Source organism: Arthrobotrys flagrans (genome assembly GCF_004000055.1).
Source record: "Arthrobotrys flagrans strain CBS H-5679 chromosome Unknown unitig_0, whole genome shotgun sequence".
NCBI lineage: Eukaryota > Fungi > Ascomycota > Orbiliomycetes > Orbiliales > Orbiliaceae > Arthrobotrys > Arthrobotrys flagrans.
In genome coordinates this window covers 5,287,619-5,310,262 of record NW_027137550.1, presented here as the reverse complement: position 1 = coordinate 5,310,262, position 22,644 = coordinate 5,287,619, and the positions used below count along the sequence as shown (strand labels likewise).

General features: G+C 46.5%; 5 protein-coding genes across 5 annotated transcripts; 3 read left to right on the top strand and 2 right to left on the bottom strand.

The window, feature by feature from the left end:
• Positions 1-2,932: 2,932 nt before the first annotated feature.
• Positions 2,933-4,982, top strand: DFL_004577 (uncharacterized protein; the record flags this gene model as incomplete). The annotated part of the gene is made up of 5 exons (XM_067633693.1): positions 2,933-3,462; positions 3,539-4,100; positions 4,178-4,440; positions 4,660-4,782; positions 4,856-4,982. The coding sequence occupies 5 exons, from the start codon at positions 2,933-2,935 to the stop codon at positions 4,980-4,982; spliced, it is 1,605 nt and encodes a 534-aa protein (XP_067491837.1).
• Positions 4,983-6,075: 1,093 nt separating this feature from the next.
• On the bottom strand, positions 6,076-14,573 carry DFL_004576 (uncharacterized protein; the record flags this gene model as incomplete). Its single annotated transcript, XM_067633692.1, has 5 exons — positions 6,076-6,193; positions 6,317-6,452; positions 6,547-6,799; positions 6,879-12,838; positions 12,893-14,573. 5 exons carry the CDS (start codon positions 14,571-14,573, stop codon positions 6,076-6,078), a joined length of 8,148 nt encoding a protein of 2,715 aa, XP_067491836.1.
• A 1,048-nt stretch (positions 14,574-15,621) lies between these two features.
• Positions 15,622-19,840, top strand: DFL_004575 (uncharacterized protein; the record flags this gene model as incomplete). Its single annotated transcript, XM_067633691.1, has 6 exons — positions 15,622-15,960; positions 16,034-18,043; positions 18,187-18,357; positions 18,418-18,478; positions 18,546-19,645; positions 19,715-19,840. The coding sequence occupies 6 exons, from the start codon at positions 15,622-15,624 to the stop codon at positions 19,838-19,840; spliced, it is 3,807 nt and encodes a 1,268-aa protein (XP_067491835.1).
• Positions 19,841-20,572: 732 nt separating this feature from the next.
• On the top strand, positions 20,573-20,964 carry DFL_004574 (uncharacterized protein; the record flags this gene model as incomplete). The annotated part of the gene is made up of 2 exons (XM_067633690.1): positions 20,573-20,686; positions 20,776-20,964. The coding sequence occupies 2 exons, from the start codon at positions 20,573-20,575 to the stop codon at positions 20,962-20,964; spliced, it is 303 nt and encodes a 100-aa protein (XP_067491834.1).
• A 705-nt stretch (positions 20,965-21,669) lies between these two features.
• On the bottom strand, positions 21,670-22,439 carry DFL_004573 (40S ribosomal protein uS17; the record flags this gene model as incomplete). Its single annotated transcript, XM_067633689.1, has 3 exons — positions 21,670-21,738; positions 21,841-22,079; positions 22,265-22,439. The coding sequence occupies 3 exons, from the start codon at positions 22,437-22,439 to the stop codon at positions 21,670-21,672; spliced, it is 483 nt and encodes a 160-aa protein (XP_067491833.1).
• Positions 22,440-22,644: the final 205 nt, after the last annotated feature.

Genomic DNA, 22,644 nt, shown 5'->3' with positions numbered 1-22,644 from the left:
GGAACTGAGCCGGCGCCGCGCATAGCGGCCCGAATTGCCACAAATTCCAATTGAATATTTTATAGATAACCTTAGCTATATTTTGGATAGGCGCTACAATGATATGAACGAATGCGTATCGAAGTCGCGGGTAAATTCCTCAGGACCAGAATATCCAAACCAATTTGGTATTACTACGAATGTGTTTGTGGTCACAGTTCGATTTTGCAAAGTTGAAGGTATATATGAATATCTGTAACTAGACATATCAACATCGAATGTAACTTTTCTAGATCTATATCTAAGATTCCTTTTAGATCTAACTAAAAAATAGATGACCTCCTAAACGGGGTTTCAAAGCATATTTAGAGGTTCTTATCTTAGGTATTATTGAACCTTTTAACTGAACATCTTGCCATTTAGAAGGGCTAGTTAACTTTCTTATACGGAACGCCTCCTGTATGCTGAATCGCTCGTATACATTTTAGCGTATCCTTTTGTTTCTTCTGGCTATGTAATCTTCTAAATCGAGCAGAATCTGATATCTGGCACAGCTGAAATCCTTTAGTCTTCATTGCATAGCCACATCTCCGATCGTAGACTAATAACCTGGGTCCTAGGGTCTATTCCCGTAGAGGATCAATTCCTTGACTGGAAGAGTTGGAAGCCCGCTGAAGTTCAGGCACCAAATTAGCATTCTGCCTGTGTCAGGTCGTGAAGAACTTCCCAACACTATCCGGCGGCGAGAAAGAATTCACAATGAAATATTTCAGCATGTAGGTCTAGACGATGTAGCGTGTTCGTAAAAACGATTGGGAGTTTCCATTCCACTTCTAGGATTTAAGAATTAATATCTGGCACTTCGAGGATCTCGGATTTAGATTGCTCCATGAGAAAACCTCGGGGTTCGGGGTAACGGCGAGGATATCTATCAATTTTACAATATGAGACATTATATCTAATGGTATAACTATAATAGCAGGGTTTCTGAATCAGCTGGCCAGCCGAAATTTCTAGCTTTAACCCTACAACTGCATGTCTTTAAATCGAAGAGTTTGGGTATGCCGTGAGCAACGTTCCTTAAAAGTTGCATAGGCAGCCTTAGCTAGGAATATTCAAGACTCAGTAGTAGTTGTTCTTACAACTTTGTGAGGGTTACCTAAGTTTATCTGAATTGTTAGCTTTCTGATTATTCGTTCTTGTCTGTAGCTAAGATATGCTTCAATCCACAAGGGCTCAATATAATATATTGTGACCGGCCAGGTCGACAAGGCTATCAAACCACAAAAGGAAAAGTAAAATAAGGAGCTGAAGAGAGAGGCTTTGGGAATTCTAACGACCATTCTCACAGCTCGAATTCCGAAAGAAGCAATTTAAGGGAGCCGCAATTTTACGTGCAGATGCATGGCGTACGGGGTACATGTAAACATCTCCATATCCCCACATATGTACATACATTCACAAAAGCCAAGTTTGGCCACACTGTCACCGAAAAATGCCCCGTAGGATCGGAATGCAGAAATCAGTCCTGTTCTTCGCAAGTCTTTTATAAATTTATCGAACTACCCCGGTTAAACCGTAGCTCACCAAGCCCCGAAAATTGGATATATGGATACCGAGCGCTCTTTTTTCATACCTGGATCTGGGAGATCGAGTATCGATATTCGGGCCTAACTTGCGTAAAAGTTATGTAAAAACATTAATTAATCATACATCCGATATCCGTGAAGTTTTAGTTCAGGTAAATTAGAGGTGGCGTTCGCAAGCATCGGGGTAAAGAACCAGTAATAGTGCTCCCGTTTTGCTGAGGTAATTAACGAATTAGGAAAAGGATTCTGGGCGCGGTTTACTATGTGCGAGAATAGAGCCAATAATTGCATATATAGGTTCAACTGTTAAGGTAGGTTATTGTATTGGCCATGGTCGAGGCTTTTATCTTATATCAGACTGATAGAAGACGGAGAAGGCGGAGCTTAACTTTTACACCAACGTCGCTTGTCTAGAGAGCTAGTACATACAAGCAATGGTAAGCTTTCAATTGTGGGACTCGATCGACGTTAGCTAGTATGATCCAAATTAATTAACCTTGAGTTCGGGAGATCCTCGAGACCAAGACCTTCGATCTAGCGGAAATATCAAAAATTTTCAACCGATTCGAAAGGCAACGTCGAGACGTTAGGAATCAAAAACATGCCCTGATTCAGATCCTATCCTCATCCTAACGGATCCATCTAGGAGATTTTATGGACAAGAAAATATCGTAAACAGTTCAGAACCAACAGACTTCAAAAAAAAGGATTTCTGCATGCAGGCGGGATGGGCATCATTTCGAAATGGGGTGCCAAGAAAGTTGAGGTTACATTATCTTAGACCAAGACTCGGCAACACAGAACTCTGATTGGCAGTTGTGTCACCCGAATCAATTTTGGGCTTATATAATTTTAACGTTTTGAGCCATGGCCATGCTCCATACATACTAAACCACCAAGCGTCGCTGTAGTCAACTCACAATCGGAAGGGTGTCATTTCATCATCGTCAATATATATTTTAAAACCTTATCTATTACTTAAATGTTTGCCCGTTCCCTCATCCTATCTTGCCCAAAGCGTGGCCCCCCCCCCACCGTGATCCGGGAACTTTGGGTTAGCTTGTATTTTATTTTATTAATTATACTGTAATAATAGTTCGTTTTTTTTCCACAGAGAAAGTTTGCATGCGCAAAGGCATAAACAGTATAGTATGGCCTCAATAATAGTTGTGTCACGTCACTGTTTCTTGGAACGGTTCAGCCGTTTCGAAACGAAGGGGCCTGCATACCCCCAAAGGTAGGCTGAAGAATATTTCCTGTTTATTATAAGAGTTCGACTTGTCGACCTTTTTTTAAAAAAAAGTTCAGCTGGTTCTGGATCCACTGTACATACTCGCTTTTCAAGCACCCCTATAGTAAAAATAATGGCAAAACAGTCGCCCTTGAAGGTAGCCTTCGGGGCTATCTTCTTCATGTCGATATGTTTCTTTTTATATAACTTCGAAGCCATAGGCACTACATCAACAACCTCACGATCCAAACATATCGAAAGCCTTGATACGTCGACGACTAGTTCGAGTACCTCTCTTCCAACAAGTACAAAACCAAAACCAACGAACGTCAAGTCGAAGAAGCCCGCAGCAGCTTCAAAGACTAATAAGCCGTCCGCTCCAACAATTGATCCCAAAAATCTCGATGTCGAACAGATTGAAGCCGACTTCCCCATGGGTTACAAAAACCCCAGAACATGGTTTCAACCTCTCCCGGCGCCGAATGAAAGAAATTTATTGCAAATCTTAACGGCAGAGCAACGGGAGTTATTACCATCTCTCGCTTCTCAAGCCCAGCTTTCCCAAAAGCAACTGAGCAAGATCAATACTTTTTACGGAATCAATCGTGAAGGAGGTTGGCAGGATCATATTGAAAGTTTAGATGACGATGGATTGGCACCTTTGTAAGTCCTCATTAATCTTCCTCTTTGCATACCCAAATTTCAAAATCTAATCTCAAAAACCCGGGGAAACAAAAAGAACAAAATGGGCCCAAAAATACGTCTACGACCACCAACACCCCGCAAGCTGCGAAGGCAAAACATTCTACATCCTCGAAGAAAAAACCCCCTGGTACGGTCTGGGCGCCGCAGTCCGCGTCATATTCCGAGAACTCGAACTCGCAATCTCAGTCGGACGTATCTTAGTCCTTGATCCTAAAAACCCACCCGGGGGCCATCTAATGAGTAACGACTGCGGTGAATATCGAGGTCGAAATGCATCACTAGAATGCGTTCTTGAAGATATTACTTCTTGTGCTGCGTACGCTACCCCGGAAAACTCCGTGAGGGAGATACCACCTAATACGGTTCCTGGGGGCAATAAGTTTGTTCCACCGTTACCCGCTGTAGCTTTGACAATGTATATGAAGGAGACTGGATTGGCACTTAGTGGTGCGTTTTTGAGGTACTGGTGGCACGCTCAGATGTATGCCTATGTTTTCCGCCCGAATCCTCAGACCCTAGCTCGAATGGTGGAGATGAGGATGAATAAGACTCTTCATACGGCTGTAGATACAAATGTGAGAGATAAAGATGGAAAGGTAAGGCCCTTATGAAATTTCATGAGGCTAGAATACTTTTTTTTACGGGGCATCCACTAATGCAACATACACTCCAGGCAAAACTTCACACCGTCCCATTCCCTCTCCCGCCATCCACTCTTTCAATGCACATCCGCCATGGCGATAAAGCAATCGAAGGTCGTCTAATCAGCACCCGCGATTACATCGTCACCGCAGAGCGTTTCATTCTCCGAAACCCAATAACCTACCGAAAGCGTGCATTCGTCACAACCGAAGATCCAGGTGCAATTGAAGAAATCAAGAAAACAACAGGAATAAATCCAGTTGGTACCGCATATTCAAACCCGAACTGGTATTGGTAAGTCAATTTTCTTCAGCCCCGTTTGCAGTGTTTGTTTTTTTAATGGGTTACATTCTATTCGCGGGGACAGCGAGGCTGTGTGCGTACATGTGTGTCACTTTCCCGTGAGGTGAATGCGGAATCACGAATGGATGAGGGGTCTACGTAGTCATTCCTGCAATGGTTAGCTGGACAAATCCCAAAACCGAACTAATCATAATCTTTTCGTTTCTAAAGGTCATACTCCAACATCCCACGTTTCGACGGTAGTCCATTCCAAAACCTGCGACTGTCAGTAAACCGAACCGATGCGATGATTATGCACATAATGCAACTTTGGATGGCGGTTGAATGTGATGCGTGAGTATACAAATTCCAAATTTTTGGTAGATATGGGGAAGTCCATAAGCTGATAACCAATCACTTACATCAGATTCGTCGGTAACCGCAACTCAAACTGGAACAAATTGATCGATTCGATAAGATGTACATTGATGGATAAATGCCGCGCACCATATCTGGACGCGGGATATTCAGCTGACTGGTTACATTTCCCATAATAAAAATATCCCACTTTTGCAATAGATGTGAAAAAAGGTAGAGTTTCTCTGAACGATTAATTAATTCTAATGACCACTCCTGTTTTTCCTGTTTTTTCTTTCTCTGGGTTTTAAGAATGGAGTATTATCGACTTCTTGGGGGAATTCAACATTTGCACTATTATTCTCGTAATCTTGTTTCTTCGAACCTTTTTAACTAGTTGAAACAAACATGGGTTGTATGAAAAGGCGTTACCTTTGTCGTTTGGGAGTAATATATGGGTCTCTTTTCATTTTCCTTCTTCTTTGTTATAGTACTTATACTTGCTTTCATCCCTTTAATATTTCCGAAAATAATAACGAAGATATGTACAACCTCCCTTTCATCCTTTCTGCGAGGTCTTGTTCAACCCCTGTTAATGCGGGCTCCACTCCTGATCGACACAAAAAAAAGCTTGGTATTCGCTAGTAAGGGTGAATTTCACCCGCCAAGACAGGTGTGGAAAGCACGGACCTATTTAACATTTGGAGATGCTCATAACTTCAGTACCGATTCAGTACAGACGAATATTCGTGTTAAAATATTAAGACATCTGAAGTGAATATTCTAAATTTTAAAGCGCTGTCGGAGTGAGAGTCTAGTTTACGAGACCAAAGCGTCGTAAGGTTGATTGTTTCTACAGTCCTCATTGCATTCGATAATATTTCAGCCAGTCTTAAGTCCGTAGCCAAACACGCCCAAATACCCACATCTTTCTTGCGCCGTCCCCCGGAGAAAAAAAGAACTCCACGCTCAAAACGCTTCATCAAGAACAAAAAACATGGGAAGTGTAACATGTAGTGTTATGTAAAGGGGGACAAGAATCTCTTTCCTCATAGGTAAGTCTGTGCAACCGCTCATGATCGGGCTCCTCTATCCCCTACGATATCGAAACCGAAAACAGAGATAAAAACAAACGGAGAAATTTTCGTAGTATCACAAGCCCTTTCATCTCCTTCAATATACGAAATGCAAGCAAGATATGTCCCACACCACCGAATACCCGTCGGATATCGCGTATGCGATCACGTAGCAAAACCCCAAATATACGAAATACCCACAACCACACAACATCTAAGCCGCCCCAGCAGTCATCTCCTGTTCCCTCTTCTGCGCCTCCTCAAGCTGTTTTTTCGCAGCAAACGGGATACCGACAGGATTCAACCAAGTAACTCTCGGCTGTCTCCAACAGCTATAAAAACGATGCAAAGTTAGTCAACAAACGCCGGTACATTATAACAATTGCACTGCCTCAAAAAAAAGGCGGTAAATGCGAATATAGGGATATACGTACTTCGGCGCCTCTAGTACATACCGCTCCATCGCCTCTCTAAATCTTCGCTTATATTCCTTAGGACTTGTAATAGTTGGCTTATTCCTTCCACCAGCGATACCCGTCGACTTGATATAATTCTCAATTTTCTTGTCGAACGTGTATGTTCTGACACAATCTATTTCGGACATAAAAAATTAGCCCTGCTCCAAAGATCGCTAAAAGAGGAATCCTTTCGGACGAGAAAAGAAGAAAAGGGCTGAAAAACGTACCAATAAGCCCGATCACAAGTTCCTTTCGCTGGTGATCGATCCCCACCATCAATGAGTAATCCATAACCTGATTGCGTTCCAAGAATAGCGTATCATTCCACAAACTGGCACGTAATAATTTCTTCGAGTGCTCTCGGACGAAAAGTGGGTTCTTCCAGACGTAATCAACCATGTTTTCGTCAAGGAGTACTTCGTTCTGCTCGCCTGTTTCCTGGACGTATCGGTTCCTCATGGATCCCTTGAGGTCAAATGTCTGTTTTTCGCACATGGAATTAGTAAATATTCGCTATCCACCCTCATATCAATAAGAGAAAAAGGATTTTCAAACTTACCCTCGACATCTTCCTATCATAAAACAAATTCTCCATCACCAACAAATCCCATCTAAACTCCGTCCCCGTATTCGGATTCTTAATATAGATCGTAAAGAACCCCAACATCTTCGCTATAGCCGTTGGAAGTTCGTGAAACAACGCCTCAGACATAATATGAAAGTACGACGGCGCAAACTTTAGGAACGCCGCCGTCTCAATAGGTGATAATTGCTTGAGAATAATACGATCATCCAGAGTTTTCAGGAAGACTGACTTTGTTTTACCACCCTTTGAATCCCACTTGATACACCTCGATAATGATTCAATAAATCGATCGGCAACGCCGCAGTTCCGGCGAAGTGCATCGAATTGCTCGGCGAAGAAGACTTTACAGTACATCCTCGCGTTGCCTATGGGGAAATGGTATCGTAGATGGGTTCCTGTTTCTCGGAGTAAAGACCTTTGGACCGCATGATCAAGCTCGCTTGGATGTTCATGGTGGTGATGTGTCGTTCCCTCGTGAATAATAGTCCCAACAGAGCTTTCAAGACTATTCATAGCATCCGCCCTCAACTGCGCTAACATTGAATTATAACTAGGCATACCCAACGTAAACGCAATCAAAGAACTGGGCTCGTCTTCACGGACGATAACATCAGAGTCGCTGAAGACATGATCGGACGGCATGAGCGGGTAATCCAAGGCACTCCATCCACTGGAAGAGCGTTCGGACCAAAAGTTGGTCAACAGCCTCATCAACGAAGATCTCTCACTTCGCTGCAGGCCGGCCTCAACTTCCGCCTTAATCTCATCGGATACCTCGGGGACTTTGAGAACTTCTTCGGCGGCGGCAGTTAATATCTTGGAGGATTCACTATCACTAACCAGTGACATCTCCGTATCACTCGCCTCAACCTCGTGCTCTGCGGCCTTTGGTCGAGGTTCTCCAGATGGTTCGCCAGGAGTTTCCTCAGATGTCTTTTCCTCGGGCCGTTCCTCTTTGGTGTCTTCTGCATTCTTCTCTTCTTCTTGTTTGGCTTGGATCCCTGGGCTGGGGATTGTATGCTCGGTTGAACCCATAGATTCAGCAAATTTGTTTGCTTCAGGAACAGGTAGCCTCTGCGGTTCAGGAACAGGTGCATCCTCAATCTCATCATCCGAAACCTCCTGAGCGGCTTGTTCGATATTCTTAAAAACCTCCACCTTCGGTTTCATCGGAACCACAGGGAAAGCCCTTGATCGACGATTCGCCAAAGTCCTCCTCTCATTATTTTCTCTCTCACGTTGGAACTCCCTACTCAACTCCTCGAACCTCTTAGCAAGGTTAGAAACTCTAGGTCCAGAGCCGAAAGCTGCTCCGGGGTGAGAACGAGGAATTGGCATTTGTGTGTGTGGTTTCGTATGACTTTTACCAGCGAGAGTCGTCGTAACATGCCTCATACGGTCAGATATCTTGATTTTCTCGGGTTTTTGGCGGTCAGGTTTTGGTTCGGGAGGTGGCTTTTGTAACTTTTTGCCGGTCTTTTCGCTCTTCTTTCTAAGAAGGTCGGTTGGGCGCATAGATTGTGTAAGCCCAAGCGCTCGGGTGGTCGAGGCTGTTGAGATTGAAGATCCGCTGGTACCTGTTCTTCCGGACCCATACATTGTGGTTTGACGGCCAGGGGGTGGGAGGGGGTTTGGCCCTTTTCGTCTTTGGTGCAAAGGTTTGGCTGGTACTGGTATAGCAGAAGCGGGTGTCGGAGTATGATCGCTGGCTGAGTGGTCGTCGCTGTGGCTTTTCTCTTGTTTCGTGTCCTTGTCTTCCACATTCTCCTTAGACTCTTCTAACTTTTGACTAGTCTCAAGTGATCCTGCCATTGACGATGTAGCTGGCGATTCCGTATTCTCGACAGACTTGGACATCGAGCGTTCAAGTAGAGGGCTACTATTAGCAGGGCTAACAGGATGCGATGATTCATCAGTAATAGACGGGATAGTCTGTACGCTAGCAGACAGTGAATTCGCCCTCGTCATCTCCGGGCTAGAAGGTAGTTCTGGCGATGTCCCATGCAAACTAGAATTATCTCGTGTCGACTCCGCTGGTCTCTCTGCTTCGCTTTCAGTCTTGAGTTCCGTAGAATCCGCTTGATTCCCACCATGCTCCGAAACACTATTCTGCCTAGAATCTACCAAAGATTCCGACGGTCCCTTCGTATTATCCTCAACCACGGATGTTAAAACCTCCTGCGTAACCTCCGGACTTATCTGCGACGGTCTTCGAACACTCGTAGGCGAACTCCCAGGCCCGTCATCCATAATAACGGACTGTATAGACTCTTTGTCCGCAGTATTCGTAGATTCGGTATCAGTATGCACAGCACTAGGAGTCGAACTCCTATCCAAGAACAATTTCCTAAGCTGGGCAGTAGCCATTCTCGCGATATCTTTCTCGGAAGGGAAGAATTTCTCGTAGAAGTCTGAGAATACGTTATCCCAATCCGAGACTCGCTCCTGGAGCGCTCGCATTGCTCGGTTGAGTGGGATGACTTCGTAATATCGTGAATCTGTGTATTTTTCTTGAAGCTTCGCAACTAGCCAGTTTCGTTCGGCCTCTGCCTTAATTAGGAGCTCTTCAATCTCGGCTTTGCATGCCTCAAGGTTCTCGGCAGCAACAGCTTCTATGTTGATGCTATTCAGTCGTTGGGTGACAGAGTCCCAGTACTTGTTGATCTTGCTGTTCATGTTGAGGTAAATCTCATTTTTCATCTTCAGGTCTAGTTCTGGCTTCCAGGTAACTTTCGGTCGGGGGACAGTGACTTCCATCAAAGCGATAGGAGCCCAGTCAATCTTGACCGCATGGTCCTTCATTCCAAAGTAACGGATATGGTCGCGATGAAGATCGTGGATACATCCATCCTTTTGCGTTTTCAGCCCGACACTCCAGAAGGTAGTCTCGAAAAACTTGCCAAGGGAGTAACGCCATGTTGAATCACTCATTCGAACGGGAGTTGTCGGTGTCTTATCTATACAGATCTTGCAAATACTCCAAATTAGAATATCCTCGGGATTGTCCACTTTAATTGGCGTTGGATATGCCTCGACTTGAACGCTGATTCTGGCTTCCCCGTGCACATACGACCGATGATGTTCCATCATGGGCTTGCCGCAACCTGTATCACAAAGGTACTCTCTCGTGTGGATTAAGTCGTGAACGTATTGCCCAAGCGTGCAGTCCGCTTCCCGGAAATAGTCCCTGTCTCGAGTATATTCATCTTCGTCGTCCTGATCATTATAGTACTCGAATAAAATATTCTCAGGTCCACGACAGGGGATTGAAGTGACCGTGCTTATCATACTGTACAGCATGACGATACGCTGATTCTCAAGCGGATCAAACAAATCCTCGTTCTGCGCAAGATAGTTTTCCCATTGCTTCTTTTGAGTTTCATAGATAAACAGGACTTTGTCGTATTCGGCTTCGTGGACGGCGCGGACCAATTCGTTCATCTTGCGGCTCTTGCCAGAAACTTGTCCGTGTAACATCTCTGGGGTGATTAGTTCGAATGGTTCGTCGTTCTTCTCGTCGTTTCCATCTGCGTTCAGTTCAGGTCCGGTAAGTTGCTTGATTTGTCGTTTGAGGAACTCTAGACGTCGCTCGAAGTCACGAGCTCTCATCAGAAGATGAGGTTGCGCGAATTTAACAAATGGCGAAACAGAAAGAATTTTGTTCTCGTGTTCTTTGACGTACTCGCTGTAGTAGTTTGGAGCCGGGAGATCCTCCGGGTAGTCCTCTGTAGACTCCGGAATCAAGGTACCGGATTGTGACATTGCCTTCGACTTTTCATTTTCGACCGGATTGTCATTCGTTTGAGGTTCCTCTGGTTTCGATTCTTCGCTTTCCTTCAAGCTAACCTTTTCGTCAACTATAGCGGCAGGTTCTTCTGAGAGTTGATGGGTAACTACGTTGCCGTTGGCCTTTGCCTCGACTACGGCATCAGCACAGGCCGCCGTATCTGCGTTTGACCTCAAGCTTTCAGCCGACCTATCCGGCTTCAAAGTTCCACTTCGTTCCAAAGACCCTTCAACAACAGAATCCGGAATGATAGCCCCTTCTTCCTCCAACAAAGTCGTCTCCAACTTCATATTGTAAACGGCATAAACCATGAACTCCGTGATCCTCTTGATCTTTGCTAGAGTCGATGCATTCGCACCTCTGAGGACAATAGTACACCCAAGATCTGCCCTGCACCCGGAGAAATACATGTAAGTTCTTCGATTGGTAGCTGTTGCGATATCCTTGTGCGCATAGGTCTTGACGTCAAACGACAGGCACTTCCCGACGCGGTGAGATCTAAATGTTGTTTCCTCTGCCGACATGATAATATCCGCTTGTGCGCACCGAGCGACAGCCTCAATAACGGTTGGTTTAACTCGCATGGCAACAGCAACATTTTGTTCTCGAAGATATTCAAGAGCCAATCCACTAACATCTCTCTCCACAAGGACAATGCTTGGTTTCAAAGAAAGCATTCTGTTAACCATTGCTCTCAAGTAATCCTTTTCCTGAGCGATCACGGGCTCGAGACTCATAAAGTGAGCCTGGTGCCTATGGTACTCAACAGGGAATGCAACAACCACAATCCTCGGGTGTGAAATGGACCTTCGCATCGATTTGAGGGCAAGGTTCTTGGCGAAAACGACGCCGCTCACATAGTGAGTATCGCTCGGTTCCCCACCCGGAATCCTCTTGATCTTGCAGAAATGCCTCAAGTCGATAGATTCTCCATTTCGGACATCCGATTTAACCTCATCCGTGCATTTAAAAATGGCGGGCAACAACGCGTTTTCCCAAGCCTTAACGTTGTCAATCTTTGCGGCTGCGAGCATCTGATGGAGAAGCCGTTTAACATGCTGAATGGAAGGTGGATTCAGTTCGGCCTTTGGCTTCAATTGCTTAACGAACCCATAGTCGACTGGGGTATTGCCTAGAAGAGCCCCAAAAGAATTCCTGCTCCCGGGGGTAAGGAGAGACTTGTGGCTCGATTTTTGAAGAAGTGCGAGATAGTTTTGCGAAACTACTGGAGTCTGCGGGCCCATGCTATACCCGGACTTGCGCCTTCGGTGTCCTTGAAACTGAGCTTGCAATGGGGTGGGTATACCGTGTCCTCGAGAGCTAGAAGGTGGTAGAATGGCGGATATCGAAACTGTTTTCTTATGACGGGTTGGAGGTCTGATAGTCTTGATTTCTCCAGGGGTCCCGTTATTGTCTGTTGGTAAGGCCGATAGTGCACTTGTATTGGCAGCAATCTGTTTCATCATGTCATCCTCCTGAGGGCTTTGGAATTTTGGAGCGATAGTGGCAAAGATTCCCATCGGTTCATCCTCACCATCAGCATCCTCGTCGCTCATGTATGGGGCGAGCTCGGGGTCAATGATACTATCTTTAGCAATAGAGTTTTTCAGTATGTCGCTTGACGGACCTTGGAAGGGAGCCCGATGATCTTCCGAAGCGTTTGACTCAGGACTCGGGATTTGGCCAAATATAGACCACCTGTTCACCGACTTTGAGAGTTGATTCCGGCTGGTGGGTGTTCCGGGAGCCTGGACCTGCTGGAAAAGATTGTACGAACTGACAGGCCTCCGCATGGATCGTGCACTGCTCGGGCGACTTGGAGTCAGTGCTCCAGATTCATAGTCCAGGGCAGCTCCTTGCTTGGTGCCAATCCTACTAGGCCTCTTTCTAGGAGTGTTGGTCTGTGGATCGAATACCCCGGACTTCGGACGGCCACCCTTTGGAGTCTTTGGGGCATTACCCGACGGAACTCGGCGACTGGGCTTGAATGAGTAGTTGGCCTCAGTGCCAGAGCTATCGTCGTCTTGATAGTTCTCGAGAATCTGAAGGCATGGATTAATGCAGACTCTCATACTGCCACTATGGCCAAATTTATCACCATCAACAAGGGTAGTGCATTTCGAACAAAATATTTGCCCACAAGTTCCTAAAACATGTCAATTAGCCTTGTAACCACAGGGCTGGGCTATTTTTAACTTACGGCAATGGTGCTTTCGCCTAAAGGTAGTGAAAGGCCTTTGGCATATAAAGCATTCCTTGCAGTTTTCGTCTTTCATCCAAAAGTCTCTCGATAGACCTTTGCCTTGTCGGAGCTGCCTGAGGGTCGCACCGACTTTGGCCTCATTCTGGAAGAGTTTGGAGGATGCCTGTGAACTTTTTGGGAAGGTATCGTTTCCGACGGCTCGGGACATCTCAACGGTTCCCTGGTCTCCCCTACCAGTTGTAGTTGTTCCGGTTGCAACAGATGACGAAGACGACCCCCGTTGGAGGAGGCCGTGCTGGGTAGTAGTTTTCAATCTTGGTTTCCGGATCCCAACAGTCTCGTCGGGGTCTAAGATAGCCGCGGCAAGGGGACCGCTGGAACTTGGTGGAATTGGTGGATCGGTATCTTTGGCAAGGTAGGTTGCTTCTTGTGGGGCCTCTTCCGCGACGAGTAGTGGTGATTTTAGGGAAGGATGATGAGGAAGAGGTTCTGCGATGACATTTCCGTCTAATGTATCCTCTGTGGGGAGTTCCATTGTTTTGTCCATGGACGCCCGGTATTGATGTCGTGAGGCGCTTGGGGAGAAGCTTGCGACGGTAGGAGATTGTATTGCAGATGTAGATGCAGACGTTCTACGTCCCTCCTTTGCGGAGACTGTAGTATTTGACATCACAGGTTCAGCTTTGAGTACTGCTGGCTCTAGATTCTTATCATTGAGCGCTTTCCCCAATCCTGAGACCTTCCCCAGATAACCACCCATTTCAATAACATCATCATCATCGTCTGTTGATATTTCACTAGCCTTGTCGTCATCCGGATCGTTCTGCTCTTCGACGTTATCTAGATCGATATCGACACCCTTGTTCCCTAGTGTATCGTATTGTCCGGACACTACACTCATTAAGCTTTCTCTTCGAGAATGACCCTGTCGGTTTTGCGCATCTACTAAAACGGCGGAACCATCATTTAGGGATGTTGCGAAAGACCCATACTCCTGCTCGTCTCCAAATTCAGCCTGGGGGTCTGCATTTTCAAAGGGAGCCTGCGCCTGATAAGGTGTTCCAGTGCGGGGAAAACTCGCAGATGCCGGTGTTCTTTGTCCCGTCGAAGTCAACGATCTAGTACTGTTGGCCCGACTGAGGTCGTTATAAAATTTCTCCCGAACTGGACGACCCCGCTCTTCAGGTTGTGGCGTTCTTGTCGCTGCCCGTTCAATCATAGCAGTTTTACGAGTCGGACCTTTTATAGGGGATATAAGTTCTTGGAAAGGACTCATGGGACTGAGCTCGACGGGCTTCGAGGCATTCGTAGCAAAGGTCGGGGATGCCAGCTGTGGAAGATCATTGGTAGCATCGATGTGCGAATAACCGGACCGAATACTGGCTGCATCGTCGTTCTTGCCGGCATATTCGGACCTAGGCCTCCTTGAGGGAGAGTCCGGACCATCTTTACTGCTCCCGACGACACCCTTGACCAAGCTATATATGCGATTCAGACCTGTCTGTTCGGGAACGGCGATCTTCTTCCGGGAGGGAGTTAGGGAAAAGCTGGTCAAAGTGGGGGAGTTCGCAGCGACGGCATGGATATCATCGAGAACGGCAGGGTCTATCGGCTGAGAAGGGGTAAGGACTGAAGATATACTATCCAGCGACGGGCGACGTTGGCCGGTACGGTCCATATTCTTGATCTACAAGCTTGGTCGGCAAAGGAAAGCAGGCAGTTCCCGTTTCACAAGGTCAGTCCACCAACTGATTTAGCGTAACTCGGGATGGGACGAAAGAGAAAATCCCACAGAATGAAACAGAAACGGGTAGGAATGGAAAGATGGTGCGGTAGAAGTTTGAGAGATTGGCTAACCCTGACCTAACGCACTGTTTTCACGGAATTTCCTCGGTTTTGAAGACATGGAATGTTGAAGCTGTCACAAAGAAGAGAGGGTACCAATATGGCGGTGACGAGGTGGGACTGGCTAGTGGCGACTGATGTAAGGGCAGGTCAACCATGCGTATTGATATTTGTCGGAGATAGAGAGATATAGAACAATAAAGAATAGAGAAGGCCAGTCGGAGATATCGAAACAACCAGTTACAGTGCTCCTCTCCTACAGTAGATAGGCCACTTTTCCGAGTAGTGTAGTATATAGTATAGAGGTTGAAGGGAACGAGCGAGGGTCCTTGGAACAAGAACAGCTCATGCTGGCTGACGACAGCGGTCAGAAGTCTTGGCAAGGGCATCCCATCGATCAAGCAGAACATGAACATGGGGCCTGGCAACCAGCAGCAGCATTTTCGAGCAAGAGCTGCGCTGTACCTGAGCCCGGCCCCGAGCGGCCGGCAGCATGCAGAAATACCTCATTACTTCTCTACCATCATATGCAGTACATACCAGATACATGTAACTTGAGGCCGGCTTATAGAGCAGAATAAATTGGGTGTGAACGGTGTTGCCCCACCGCAATGGCAACAACCGACCAACCGACTGGGCAGGGAGTTACCGTGGGAGTGCGGTGCGTGGGAGCGGCCGGTCGAATTTATCAAATTGGTCTGCCGCGTCGCGTGTTTCCCACACAACCACCCCTGTAGTTTAGAGACCAACCATCTTCAAGATACAATACAGCATAACGGCACTCCAGGCGATGCACATGGCCATTCAAACATCATCATGATCGTGAATTCAACTCTCCTTCCTATTGCCACCCAATACTATATCCTTCCAACCTTACCACGATGACTCTCCTACATGAATGGATCGAACCGGACCTCGAAGCTGAGCTTCAACGTCTCGAAGAAATTAGTCAACAGTTTCGAAAGCAGAGAAACTCGGCTCAGACCAACAGGTCCCGTGAAATATTAAAATACTCGAAATTAAAAGCTGCAGCTAAAGCTGAATACCAGACCCAATTAAGGGCTGACCCCAAATCCAAACCGATACTAGAATCTATACCAAAATCCGAGCATTGCAAGCTTCCCTACGATAATACTCTCGTTGCACCCATAGATTGGACACCCCCTCGGCATATCCGGTCTCCACTCAGAGAAACGAAACATTACGTTCAAATTGTTCAAGTAGGAGAAAAGCCAGTTGTCTGAGCAAGCAAGCAAGGGGAATGTCGACTTGGCTGACGAAACTCTTTAACAGACAACCTCTGAGGTCGTTCCTGGACAACCATTCAACGCTATTGTCACCGACGGCCATGTTTCAATCCCGGCTTTGTTCAAACTTTGCAATGGCTGGACTACATCCTTACCCCTTGTCAAAACCGGTGCGGTCTTCTCAATCAGACGATACTTCTTTCGTTTCCCAGGTTCCTGCTCCAAAAGTTGGGGAGAAGGTCTTACAAGAAATGATCAATTAAGTCTCGCCAGAAGTAACAAAAGGAGACCAAAACGCCCAAAGACTCTGAAATATCCGTCTATCGCTGCTTCCATAGGTTCATACCGATGGGAAAATAATTTTCTCCCGGCAGATGGACTACTTCTCGAGATCGATATTTCGAAACTAATCCCAACAAAAGCTCCCTGTCCTGAAACCCCTCCACCATCAATAGAAGACAACTGGAAGCTTATGGACATTGTGGACCAGTTTCCAGTTCTGCCCATACGGATTCCCGGATTGGACCTTTGGCGTACCGAGATAATCGAAGAAGTCGCTCGAATGTGGTATGGAGAAATAGCCTGGTACAGGTTTTCGCAATCTATCAGCCCTAGCGAATTCTGGAAGCTTCCAAGCATAAAGGCTACCTTCTTACAGCGGCTTCAAATCGATGACAAAATCAAAATAGCTGTGAGGAGAGCACGGACTAGTGTCTTTGAGTCCATGTACCGTGCTGAGGGGCCAATTGGGAGACTTTATGAGATCCGACAGGCATATAGGGATCTCCAGTCGTTGTTAAAAGATAAATCACAGGCTCCTATTCTACGGATACCAGGCACCAATCGTCCTCTTCAGAACCAAAATTACTCGCCGACTCAAGAAGGCCCCAGGACCGACTTTCAATCTCAAGGTGCGATGACAAGCACCCCTCAGTTTGCCACCCAATTCCCGCCGGCTCGGCTCCCCTCCGGAGCTAGACATAGGAAGGAGGCCCGAAATAATATGGATCTAGAAAAAAGGATTGCAAGATTTCGATATGATCTAGATCCGGTGGAATGCGAGAACTTTAGTGAAATCATCCGCACCCTCTACGCAAGGGCACGGGAAGGTGATTTCGAAACGGAAGGAGATGTCTCGCTCATTTATCGACATATTTCGGACTTTTACGCTACTAAGATTTTGACGAAGGTTGAGATTACCCGGGTCAAACCACAAGCGTCGGTTGCCCGCTCCTCACGTCCTGCAGAAGTGAAGAGGAAGGAATCTATCCAGAAATCGAAACGACCTGCAGAACGACCTCGGACGGAGGCCTCCTGCAAGGAAGCCACCGCTATTATCCCTCCTCCTCGGGTACTAGATCTATCAGGCCGTGAAAAACTACAAGCAGCTCTGACCAAAATCAAGAAGCAGGAGGCAATCGAGGCAGCCCGAAAAGCTTCTGGAAGCCCTGTTGCAACTCCAGGAATCCAATCATATTCACATGGTTCTGTCGTTGCCCCAACTTCTCATCGAGAGATACCAGAAGACAAATCTTACTCCAAGCTGACAAAGAAGACGAGTTCAAAATCTTTGCGTAGCCAGGGGAATGTTGAAACTCCTGTTGCTAGAGCTTCTACCCCCGTTCCTCTTGCTGGGGAACCAATGGAGGGTATTACTATGCATACTGGATCGCAACATCAAGAACCATCAAATGGGTTACCAAGCAAAATGGGCCGATTAAACACCAGGCGTTCTATGCCGACATCCTTGAAAGAGCATAGGGCTCGATTCGGTGTGAAATCTACACAGGATGTATCCTCAACCAAACACAAGGCACATGATAGACTACCTCACCCAGAGCCGGTGGTCGATCACTCTCCTCAAATTTCTACACCACCCCTAGCATCTACATCACCCATTGTTCTAACCTCGCCATCGCCTAGAAAGCGGGCATTAAAACTTCCATTAAAGAGTACTGGGGAAGCATTGACCCGAAAAGCATCACTCCAGAGTGCTCCCAAGCCATCCACACCTGACACCGGACGAAGCGCCCCGGCCCCAATTGAGAAGAAAAAGGTAGCCCCTCCACCAGTCCCATCCGACAGTGAGCCCGAGCAACCGAGCCCCGCTCTACAGCATCCTCAGCCTCGAAAGAAGATGCCGCGACTGCAATCAATAGAGACAGAGAACTCTCCTTCTCTGCAATCGTCACCACCTAGCCCCCTGCTGTCGTTAAGGCAGATATTGGCTCCACTGTAACTAGTCACCCCGAGACGCAGGGACCTAGTCGACCGGACACTGAAATGGCAGAACCGCCGCAACCTGAAGATTTCTTAACCAGGCTTAACAAGATGCTTCAGCTTATCCAGAATGAAAAGGACCAAGATAAAGTAAATAACCCAAGTTTCTCACACTCAGCCGTTTGCATTTGTCTAATTAGTTTATTCTAGGTTTTGCCTGAAAGGACCAGGGTGCCTGAAGACCAAGCAAAAGTACTGTCAAAGCACACGGGTAAGTGTTCCCCGAGCTATGTACTCATCTCTTTACGAACAGACATCTTACGTTACAATTTTTATAGCCCTCTGGCCGCCCCCCAAAAAAGAACTTCAAAGACACCTACGAGCGATACCAAATCTCGAGCCAAAGGATAATGGCGCTCGCACTTGTAGATTTCCAGAAGACTTCGAACCCTACAATTCTACAATCGAAACAGCAACCCAGCCGGGTACGCAGTCAAGCCAGAAATGGGAGAAAGAGGCCGACTCAGGAACAGACAACCAATCAGAAAACCCAGCCCCCAGCGAACAGCATGTCTTCACACTCACAAACCAACCCGCGGAGGAAGATGACTCTGACGACGTACCAGTCGAAGGCTGGGAAGCAACCCCGCGTTCTCAACTTATAGACCCATTTGAAACCTCTGATGCTGATTCTATTCTGAATGGCAATCCACCTCCTGCCTCGGCTATGCAGACCCCGGAGGTATCGGAGCATGAACGGACTCCGAAAAAAGTAAAAAGTGCAGTTGTGAAGGCGAATACGCCGGTGAATCCTTTGCGTAGGGCGGTGGCTGAGAAATACACGCCACCCGTAAAGAGGGCTGTGGGGGTTCCGATGAGGACTTCTTCGCCGGTTGAGGATGATTTTGTTGCTTATAAGTATGAAAAGCCGTCTACAATGACGACTGCGACTACGACGACTATACAGGGAACTAGGGATTCGGATGATGAGATGGTGATGGAGGGGCCACAGATTGGGGAAGAAGAGGGCGGAGAAGAAGAAGACGAAGAAGCAGACGAAGAAGCAGATGAGGAGGAAGGCGAGGACGCGGAAGATGATGAAGAAGAGTATGACGACGAAGAAGAAGAAGAGGAGGAAGAGGAGGAAAGCGAAGTCCAAGTCCTCCAAACCCAATCCTCACCTCATCCCCGGCACCAAACTCCACGTTTTCGAGACCCACAACCAGATCAAGTCGTACAAGTCACCCCGAGGGTGACTCCCTCATCTCAACTTGAACATCCAGGAGCGCCACGTAGTTCTCCAAATGTTAGTAAACGAAAGGCAGACCAAATTTCCATTTCGCCTGTTAAAGCTGGTTCTGCGGTGTCGCCGATGATCCGGGGACCTAAGGTTTTGAAAATTGAAAGGGCGGAGGAGATTGGGGAAACTTTTATGAAGGTAGGCGGCTGCCTTTCTCTAGATATCTGATAGTTGAAGTTTTTACTAACGTGGTTTCTTTTAATGTAGCGGGCTAATGCTGCCATCGCTTCTAGCAAAGAGGGTGTACGCCAGGACCTGAATATCTCACAGGCGGACCTTGCGAAGGGGAAGGCAGGGAATCGGGGGACATTCCGGGCTAGGTTGTATCTGTAACGAGAGGTATTCTTTAACAATAATTCTGATGCAGGGACTAATTCGGATTAACCCGTATCACCATGGGTGATGCTTCGATCGCGATATTGCATTGTGGTCTCGAACCTTAGTACGGCTTTCGGTGAGATTAATCATTTACACGGGCGTACGCATTTGTAACGCATTCGTTTTGTTGCATTTACATAGGCGTTCTTTACTTTTTTCATCCTCATTATCTTTTGATTATTCTTTTATTATCGGATACGATACCCATTTTGTATATTTACTATTTGCATTATGGGAGTGTGAGAACGGTTATTCACTCTTTTGATCGAGCATTCAGGAGAGAGCTATTCTTTTGTATATTATTCTTTAGTTGGAGTGAGAGTAGTCTCGTACCCAGACGCCGGTTGGCCACAAGTGTGGGTGAGAGATACTCTGCTTATTCAATTCTTCAATACAATTTTTAGAAAGAAAAAGGTGTCAAACAAACGTCCAGACAACTGTTAACCAGAGTTTGCGACCAATAAAACGTATAACGAGGTTCTACAAACTGTCACTAATTATCGACTTTTTTTATCTTAAACTGTAAAACCGTGTTGCCCCACCAAAAAATACCACACCCGATATCAAGAGCTGATGATATAAAACTAAACCTTCATGATCAAGTTTCCAAATTCAAACTCGAAAATACCTCCCTAGCGCCTGCCGTTCTCATCCAACCCTTTCCGCTGACTAGTCAGGAGAAGAGCAATGGACCCCTCGGTAGCCCCCGACGCCCTCCTCCACTCCTTCATCACCAAAACTCTGCGAGTAACTACGAATGATACTCGAATGTTTGTCGGGGAGTTGAAGTGTACCGATCGTGTATGGCATCCCTCCTCCTCCTCCTCCTCCTCCTCTATATTTCCGTTTCTACATTCCCGGAAAGAAAGAATATTAATGTGCATTTCTAGGATGCAAATCTAATCCTTGCAAGAACACACGAATACCGTCTTCCAAAGTTTAACTTGGAGGAAGTGGGGAGGAAGGTTGATTTGACATCTAGGTATTTGGGATTGGTGGTTGTTATGGGGGTCGATATTTCTAGGATTGAGGTTGAGGAGAGTGGGAGGGGTGGTGGGGGGGATGGGATGGAGGCTTAATCAAGTGCTGTTTTCTCTCTCTCTTGTGGTTCGTTTTGGCGAGCCTAGGTATTGAGATGACGGTAATTGGTATTTGAGGTTTATCCTACGAGACCAGGTTTATAGCCTTTTGTTTTCTTCTGATGTTATGATACCCTACTCCCAGTGTTTTTTTACGTTTACATTCTATAAATCTATGACATGACATCCTTAACCGCAATGGACGGTCCCTCAATCGATGCGATCTACGATATATAGTCTAAAGAGCTTCGGGAGCACGGAGGATGATATTTGCTGACTGATATGAATTCTGTTAAGAAACATACACGAGAGGTCGTCTATAAAAAAAAAACCCCATAACCTCCCGGCAGTTATTCAGCAAAACCAAGCGTGAATTCATGGTTCGTCTTTTTTTCCTGACATGAAGGAACCCCGGTATCATAACAAAGGGCGTAAAAAAACGTGTGGGTTCGTTCGGTGGTGGCGATAGTGGTGGCGGTGATGGCGGTATGCACAAAGCGTGGGTGAGAGAGACTGTGAATCTGAGTGACGGCGGCGTGAAAAAATGGTAGAGGTAGATATATTACGAGTAAAAGGACAAAGAAGAAAGCGGAAGAAAAAGGTTCTCGACGACGCCATTAAATGTAACAGTGTAACAGAATTCCCATGAAAGTTATAATAAAAAAGCAAAAGGATGACTGGGCTTTTGATTTTTTGGGGGAGCATTTAGAACTTCGAGAATTGCTTGGAGCCCTTGGACTTCTTGGCCTGTACTCGGAGGACGTTGAAGCGGATCTATATGGTTTCAAAATATCATATGTTAGCCATCGCATTTCGATCTAGCCTTCGCTAGGGAAAGTCTGATGTTGGCGATTTTGAGAAAAGATAAAAACGTACGGTCTTGCTCAATGGCCTGCATTGTCCAACGGTAACATAGTCGCCATCCTGAACACGGAAAGCCGGCGAAACGTGGGCCGGTACGTTGTGATGCCTCTTCTCGTAACGGTTGTACTTGGAGATGAAGTGGAGGTATGGGCGACGGATGACGAGGGATCGGTGCATCTTGGTGGAGATGACGGTTCCGGAGAGGATACGTCCACGGATGGAGATCTGACCGGTGAAAGGGCATTTCTTGTCTATAGATTGTCGAAAAATTACGCCGTCAGCCTGCCTATTTCTTCCCTAACTTTTTCGATATCCCATCGCTTTGCTATAATCTTGTCCCAATTTGTCGGATTTCGCATAGTTTCTTTCCCATCCTCTTCTTCCTCTTTATATTCTCATAATTCTTGGAGTTCATGCCGCGGAATAATAGTCGTACCGATATAAGCACCCCCAATGGCGGTCTTTGGGGTCTTGAAGCCCAACCCAACGTTCTTGTACCATCTTCGGCCCTTTGCTGCCTTCTTCTTCTGCGAAGATGCCTTGTGGGCGAGGAAGATATGTGGTTGCTTCTGGAACGCACGTTCCGACTGGACGGTTAATTCGGTGGCCATGATTGTAGATTGGAGATGTCGACGGGGAGGGATGGGTCGTGTCGTCGAAGTTTGCCGGTGGTGTTGTCGGAATCTTAGGTTGTCGATGGGGGTATTTTCGAGATGTTTGGCTTTGGCGGTCTAATTTTCCTATGGAGAGAAAAGGGTGTTTTAGGGCTTAGGGTTACTTCCTGATTTGGTAGTTTTATAGAAATCAAACCGGATG